This window comes from Pelodiscus sinensis, chromosome 1, assembly GCF_049634645.1.
Source record: "Pelodiscus sinensis isolate JC-2024 chromosome 1, ASM4963464v1, whole genome shotgun sequence".
Taxonomy (NCBI): domain Eukaryota; kingdom Metazoa; phylum Chordata; order Testudines; family Trionychidae; genus Pelodiscus; species Pelodiscus sinensis.
In genome coordinates this window covers 93005051-93012610 of record NC_134711.1, presented here as the reverse complement: position 1 = coordinate 93012610, position 7560 = coordinate 93005051, and the positions used below count along the sequence as shown (strand labels likewise).

General features: G+C 53.5%; 1 protein-coding gene across 2 annotated transcripts; it reads left to right on the top strand.

The window, feature by feature from the left end:
- The first annotated feature begins 213 nt into the window (after positions 1-213).
- MPST (mercaptopyruvate sulfurtransferase) lies at positions 214-7288 on the top strand. Of its 2 annotated transcripts, none has more exons than XM_075937612.1 (3): positions 214-292; positions 2745-3384; positions 6518-7288. In XM_075937612.1, the coding sequence occupies exons 2-3, from the start codon at positions 2790-2792 to the stop codon at positions 6814-6816; spliced, it is 894 nt and encodes a 297-aa protein (XP_075793727.1). In that variant the 5' UTR covers positions 214-292; positions 2745-2789; the 3' UTR covers positions 6817-7288. The 2 variants fall into 2 exon arrangements, with proteins under 2 accessions (XP_075793727.1, XP_075793716.1); XM_075937601.1 differs by lacking the exon at positions 214-292 and adding an exon at positions 875-1004.
- The last annotated feature ends 272 nt before the right edge of the window (positions 7289-7560 follow it).

Sequence of the window (7560 nt, the reverse complement as noted above, 5' to 3'; positions counted from 1 at the left end):
CATAGTCCTGTATTTTGCTTCAGCTACACCAGACTAACACGGCTACATTTCTATTACATTTTTGTTAGTCTCTAAGGTGCTAAGGGGCCACTTGCAGTTTTTGAGCGTTGTTTTAATTGACGTGTGAGGTAACTGGAGGGTGGGGGGAGTATGCAAGAAGACAAACCAGACTCCCGATTGGTTGTAGTAATCTGGAGAGCTTGAGAGCCAGAGCCATAAAAACCACCTTGCCCACCTCGGCTTCCAAAAGAGCCGGGCGCCGCAGGAAACGAGGACCGTGGGCTCGGACAAGGTGATGCCCCACAGTATAAGGGACCCTAGCCAAAGACAAGCTGGCATGTGACTGCACAGCACGACCAAGAGACTGCCCTTCGGTACAGGAAACTGCTGCACGAAGACTCCTAGTGCTGGAAGAGCAGCTTCCGAGACAGCCCGCCCCCTTCAGCGCTAAACCCCCAGCGGGAGACGCCCCCAGCGCTAGCTACCCCGTATGGCGAGCACACGGGCGGAGAGGAGGGGCTGGATCCGGGCGCGGCGCGCGTGTGCAAGGGCAGCGTTTACACGCAGCTCGCTAGGCAGCCCACGCGCTGTGCCCCCAGGCGCGGCCCTGCCCCGGCACGTCCCTCCTCTGCGGCCCTGACTCAGCACGGCGGCCGCGCCCTCCTCGCCCAAAGCGCCTTTGGCTCCTTTGCTTTCCTTCTCGCCCTGCGGGCGGCGCGTCCCATTGCTGCGCGGGAGAGGGGCGGAAACGTGCCCCGGTCCCCCCCCCCGCTGGGAGCCTGGGGGGTCTGCTGCGGGTTGGCGCGAGCCCCGCCCCCCCGGGTTGGTTTGCCCGCGCAGCCCTTGCCCGGATTGGGCAGGCGGGTGGGCGGTGGCGCTTGTCTCCGCCCCGGAGCGCGCGTCTCGCGCCAGAGGGCGGGTGGGAGCGCGGCGCGCTGGGGGAGGCGCCCCGGCGCGCGTGTCAGTTCCCAGCTGAGCGGCCGCGACCCAGGCGGGGCACGGAGGTACGGGCGGTGGCCCCGCTCGAGGGGAGCGGGCAGATCACGTGCGGGTTCGTGGGATCCGCGCCCCTGCGGCTCCCCAGGCCGAGCTTTGCTCCGGGGCGCAGAGGCTCCGCTCCTAGCAGGCTGTGGCTGGGAGGGAGCGTGTGCCAGGCCTTACGGGCAGGCTTTTGCGTGCGCTGCAGTCCTCCCCAGGGACCGTCCCTTAAACCTGGTTGGGGAGGGGTGGTCCCCAGTTAGTGTCCTGTAGGTGCGGGTTAGGCACGCGAGTGGCCTTGAATGAGCGTCACTCAGCATAGGTGAGTGGTGCCGGTGGGGGGCAGGCTCCCAGGAAGTACACGGAAGAGGCTGTAATTTAGCAATTACAGTTTTGCTGGGGGCACAGGGAGGCAGGACACCTTCAGGGTGCTACCATGAGTCCCTCTGATCACTGACCACTCCTGCTTCTGTGCAACATACTTGGCAAGGGAAACCCGAGGGCTGTGTCTAGACTGGCCAGTTTTTCTGGAAGATCAGCCATTTTTCCAGAAAAACTTGCCAGCTGTCTACACTGGCCGCTTGAATTTCCGCAAATGCACTGACGATCTCTTGTAAGAGTGTCAGTGCTTCTTGTGGAAATACTATGCTGCTCCCGTTCGGGCAAAAGTCCTTTTGCGCAAAACTTTTGCGCAAAAGGGCCAGTGTAGACAGCTCAGATTTGTTTTCTGCAAAAAAGCCCCAATTGCAAAAATGGTGATCGGGGCTTTTTTGCGGAAAAGCGCGTTTTGCGGAAAAGCGTCTGTGCCAATCTAGATGCTCTGTTCCGAAAATGCTTTTAACGGAAAACTTTTCTGTTAAAAGCATTTCCGGAAAATCATGCCAGTCTAGACACAGCCGAGGTGCCGTGCTGCCAGGGCAGGGGTTATGCTGCTGGGGCAGCCAGATGAGAAGGGGCAGCTCTGCCTGGAGTTCTTTCTAGGCCTGTCAGGAAAGTGAAGACTCTTCCCAAAGCTGCGCACCCCTCCTCCCTCCTCTCATGCTCCTGTGGCAAGGGGCAGGGAGATGTAGGAAAGCCACAGTGCTGGCAGAGTACAGCAGCAAAACTGGGATCAGGGGAAATGAGCAGCTTTTTTAAATAGGGAGATTGCAGTCTTTAATTCAGGGTTTGGGACCCTTGTGTGCAGAGCTCCTGTTTGTGTGGTCCAGGGTGCTGGCTCTGACACATACAGTGCAGGTGCAGGACTGGCCAATGTTCTTAGTGATTGGTGGTAGCATCTGGGAGATGTACCACTGACCTGTGTCCCCAGCAAAATTGTAATTGCTAAAGTACACACACAGGAGCTCTCTCTCCCTGATTTTGAATTCAGGCTCCTGCCACATACAGCTGGCTTAGTCTAGTATCAGACAGACTCTGCAGGTGCTCCTTTCCCTGGATTTCTCTGTCTTTAACTTCATTTCATGATCTTTGAACTGCCACATTGATTTCTGACCTAGCCCCAGAGGTGTCACAGCAGAGCTGATTTTGGCCTGGCATGCACAGAGTGAAGCAGAGGTGTAGTTGTATACTGTAACTTGGGGCACGTGTTCCTTTCTTCTACTATTTTTTTTATTGTTATAGTACTCAAGAGTCCGTTGTGCAAGGTGCTGTACACGGTGAGAAAAACACAGTTCCTCCTCCCCCCCCCAAAGAGGAGCTTACTCTTTTTTCCAATAGTTCACCCTGATATCTCCTGTCACTAATCCCTCATTTTTCCTCCCCTTCAGAAAACCCAAGAGAGACTCTTTGTATTTGGCCAGGACTCAGGAGCAATGTCTCAGCAATTCCTTTATCGGGCACTGGTGTCGGCTAAGTGGCTCTCAGAAACCATCAAATCCCCTCAGGCTGAACAGGCCGTGAAGATCCTGGATGCATCCTGGTATCTTCCGAAGATGAAGCGTGACCCCCGGCATGAGTTTGAGGAGCGTCACATCCCTGGTGCTGCTTTCTTTGACATTGACCAATGCAGTGACCGCACATCACCATATGATCATATGCTGCCTACTGCAGATGAGTTTACGGAGTATGTGGGCAAATTAGGTGTGGGGAACGACTCCCACGTGGTGGTGTATGACGCCAGTGATCAGGGTCTCTTCTCTGCTCCCCGTGTCTGGTGGATGTTCCGGGCCTTTGGGCACCATGCCGTCTCCCTTCTAGATGGTGGGCTGAAGAACTGGCAGCTGGAGGGGTATCCGCTGAGCTCTGGCAAGAGTCGAGCCGTTCCTGTGGAGTTCCATGCCTCCCTGGACACGTCACTGGTGAAGACCCATGAGGACATAAATGAGAACATAGAGTCACATGCCTTCCAGCTGGTGGATGCTCGCTCTGCAGGGCGGTTCAGAGGGACAGAAGCAGAACCCAGAGAAGGTAACGCATCTGCTTAGCCATCACTATAACGAATATGAGGTCCATTGACGGCACAACGTGTGACTCTCACTCTTCTCTGAAGGTAGAGAATTAGGGGTGTTAATTTAGATTCACGGGCTAATTGAATAGTCGATGCAATTTGCATTGACTATTCAATTAGTTGATAGAGTGCCTCTGCCTTTGAAGTGTAGCATCGGTCCCAGGGCTGTTACTACACTTCAAAAGTAAAAGCGCTGCAGGGAGCACGGGGCCAACAGGGGACTCAGGCAGTCCCCCATTGGCCCTGTGCTCCCTGGGGCATTTCAAAGCAGCAGCGCTGCATGGAGCCTAGGGTCAGCAGTCCCCAGCTGATCCCCAGGCTCAGTGCAGTGCTGTCACTGCCAGCTGGGGACTCGCTAGCTGGCCCCGGGCTGCATGCAGTGTTTCAAAGCAGCAGCACCACATGAAGCCCAGGATCTGGCCCTGGGCTCCATGCGGCACTGCCGCTTTGAATCACCTCTCCTTCTCTCCCCCCAACTTGCTGCCTCTTTCTGAGTGGTGGCGGGAGGGCAGGGGGAAGTGTCTAGCCATTCACATCCCTATTCAGGATAGAAACTCATTTGTTCTAAAGATGGATTTCAAGTGGAGATTGCTTAGCATCTTTGTGGATGCTGTCTTTGCTTACCTACATCTGTTTGCCACGCACACTGTTCTGGTCTCCATATGCTACAGGAAATGCTTGTTTAAAACACATTCATGGGGCAAGGACTTATGACACCAAGCACAAGATGTTTAATTGTTGCATCTGTGCCATCAGGAAGCCCTGAGTCTTTAATCCTGGCTGTGAAGTCCTCCATCTGACAGCCAGATTTACTGTAGATTATGATTTTTAGTATGGGTAGCACGCAGAAAGCTCAATTCTGCTGTGCGCTGTACAAACCCCTGGTAGGAGATAGCCTTGCCACAAAGAGTTTACAACCTAAATGGCCAAGGCAGACAAATGTTCTGGTCTCCATATGCTGCAGGAAAGGAGGAAGCAGTTCTGCTGTGAATCTGAGGCTCAGGTGGACTAGGATACAGGTCTAAAGACAAACAGGATGGCTGTGTCTAGACTGGCCAGTTTTTCTGGAAAATGAGCTGCTTTTCCGGAAAAACTTGCCAGCTGTCTACACTGGCCACTTGAATTTCCGCAAAAGCACTGACTTCCTACTGTCTGAAATCAGTGCTTCTTGCAGAAATACTATGCTGTTCTTGTTCGGGCAAAAGTCTTTTTCTGAAAGACTTTTGCGCAAATGGGCCAGTGTAGACAGCAGAGAAAATGTGAAAATGGCGATCGGGGCTTTTTTGCGGAAAAGTGCGTCTAGATTGGCCACGGACGCTTTTCCACAAAAAGTGCTTTTGCGGAAAAGCATCCTGCCAATCTAGACACTCTTTTCCGCAAATGCTTTTAACGGAAAACTTTTTGTTAGAAGCATTTCCGGAAAATCATGCCAGTCTAGACGTAGCCGATATGTATGGTAAAGGAAGGAATGGAAATAAAATCTGCTGAGTCCCATTCCGTGCCTTCACTCTAAAACTATCTTGCTTCTCAGCTGATTCACCTGCTTCCACAGCTGAGTCTCAAATCAGGCACATAGAAGAGGTGTGGTATAGAGTGTGGCTCTGTCACATGTGCCTGCAAAAGGGTGCTCCTTTTCCCACTCCTAGCTGTTTGAACTGCACTGAGCTGGTCTTGGTACCAGAGACTGGCTTTCAGCCCATACAAGTAGTAAAGAAGCTGTATATTTGAGGATGAATGCAGAGTCTCATGTTTCCAAGGCAGCAGTGTGGTCAAGTTCTTGGGGATCTGGGGAGAGGAGAGAGAATATAGCTCTCTTCCCCTCTTCCCCCCTATACCTTTAATACTAGTTAGTTTTTATATGATGCTTTGTAGTCAAACATACAGACATTAACCCTCACAGTAGCCTTGTGCAGAGGCTCTAGAACAAGGGTCTTAAATATCACAGCCCAGGGGCCATCTGTGGCCCAAGCATTTCCACCATCTGGCCCATGCATGGCTATTGGCACAGAGGAGGGGGTGTGTGTCCCCGTACTCTTCCCCCAAGTCCAGCCTCTGATCCGGTCTAGGGATGTGCTAGTGTATTTGTTTAAACAACTCACCGATGAACCTAAGCTCATTGGTTAAACTTCATGGTTACATGCAAGCCCCCTCCCTGCTGCCTTTGTATCCGAGGCAGCGGGGATGGAGAGCAAGCGGGAGCCAGTGCTTAGGGGCTGACGGCTTTTGAGCAGGCTCCCCATGAGCACTGGCTCCTGTAAAGCCACCTGCTCCCCTCCCCTCCCCTCCCCTCCCCTCCTCCCAACCACAGCAGCAGCAGTGCTGGGGAGGGGGCAGGCAGCTCTGCAAAGAGCTGGCTTAAAATCGATCACTGGCTTCTACCTGCTCCCCTGCACCGCTTCCTCTGCCCCTACCCCCATTGGATGGATCCCTTACCGCAGGCCCCCTCCCCTGAGGGGCACGGCTTTGGGGCTTACTGGGGGGCCTGGCTTGGGCTTGCAGCAGGAGTTGCAGTGGAGCAGAGCAGGCTGTGCATAGCTCTGCTTTGCCGTGGCGAGTACAGGGGGGCCCTACCCCTGCTGCTGGCCCCTGCCCGCCCAGGGCCCCATGGGCTAACCTGAGTATGGAGGGATCATCCTGTCCATAAAATGGTTGGGGGCAGCCGCTGCAGGGCTCCTCAAAGCCCAGGGCTGAGGGCAGTCACACTGAACTCTCCTATGGACAGGATAGCTCTGCATGAACCTCCCCCAGGCCACAGGAACAGAGCTAGCAGCCGGAAGCCACTCTAGCCCCACCGTGCTACCCAGGGGAGGGGAGTGTTGTTAAATTGCCCAGGGGAAGCAGCACGTGGGCCAGCAGGTGGAGCTGGGAGACACCCAGAGACACCTGGCCCTCTCCCTGGAGTCCTACCAGAGCGGGGTGCCCATTGGACCACTAGGAAGATTTGAGGACTGGCACTGGCCCCAAGGTAAATTGAGTTTGAGACCCCTAGTGTAGAGGGAGGGGGGAGTGAGAGAGTGTGTTTTCAGGAAGGGGTGGGACCCTCCACGATGTAAAGATTAATTTGTCTGCATTGGTCCCTTTCTTTTCCTCCAGGAATTGAGCCTGGTCATATCCCTGGCTCCGTGAACATCCCCTTCTTGGATTTTCTCACAGAAGCTGGCTTTGAGAAGACTCCTCAGGCGATCCGCAGCTTATTCCAGGAGAAGAAAGTGGACCTTTCAAAGCCAGTGGTAGCCACATGTGGCTCGGGAGTCACTGCCTGCCACGTGGCCTTGGGAGCCTACCTTTGTGGCAAGCCAGAGGTGGCTATCTATGATGGTGCCTGGGTGGAGTGGTACATGCGTGCACGGCCTGGAGAAGTCATCTCTGAGGGCAAAGGCAAGACCCTCTGAAGCACTGCTTCTGCCCCTTCAGTACAGACAAATTGCCTTGAAACAAGCTCTGGGAGATGGTCTTAGCCTTTCCTGTTTTAAAATCATAGTGTGCTACTGAGTGAAGGTCTTGGGTGACAAATCTAAACATAAATGGTTCTAACGCCTTACCCTTTCCCTCCCCCCACTAATTTTTCTGGGCATGGAAGATGGCTTTTTATACCATCTTCGTGGAAGGGTGGGGTGGGGAAGCACTGATCATAGGATGGTGGGATAATTAATTGAGGCTGGATTTCTCCATGGGGATGATCTCTCCTGATTAGACACTGTGTGAGGAATATGAGTAGAGGAGCTTTTTGAGTATCTCCTCGCACGCGGACTCTTATTGGATTTGACCTCAGCCAGTATTGCATCCACCATTGTAATCCTGTTTCCTTTTTTAAGAATATATTTCAAAGATTATGTAATAAAAACACTTTTTAATATGTTTAAAGGTCTTCTCCTGTACTGAGCCTGGGACAGTACAGATCAGAGGCATCTTGCTCTGTCCCCCTCCCTGGGGACTGTTAGCCCAGCTGCGGGTGGAATTTCTGGCTCAGGTAGACATGGCCACGCTAGCTGTGATTAAGATAGTGTGCTAAAACCAGTAGTTGTGGTAGCAGGGGGGTGCAGAAAGCTGTTGTAATGAGGTGAGTTTAGTGTGTGCTTCATCCGTGGTAGGTATATTCAGTTTCCCCTGGGGAGCCCTGTAACTCCAATAAGAAA

Excerpts from the sequence above, each read along its gene's own strand:
- MPST (XM_075937612.1), top strand. The coding sequence starts at position 2,790 with ATGTCTCAGCAATTCCTTTATCGGGCACTGGTGTCGGCTAAGTGGCTC. Across the intron at positions 3,385-6,517 it reads AGAAGCAGAACCCAGAGAAG|GAATTGAGCCTGGTCATATC; the intron begins GTAACGCATCTG and ends CTTTTCCTCCAG.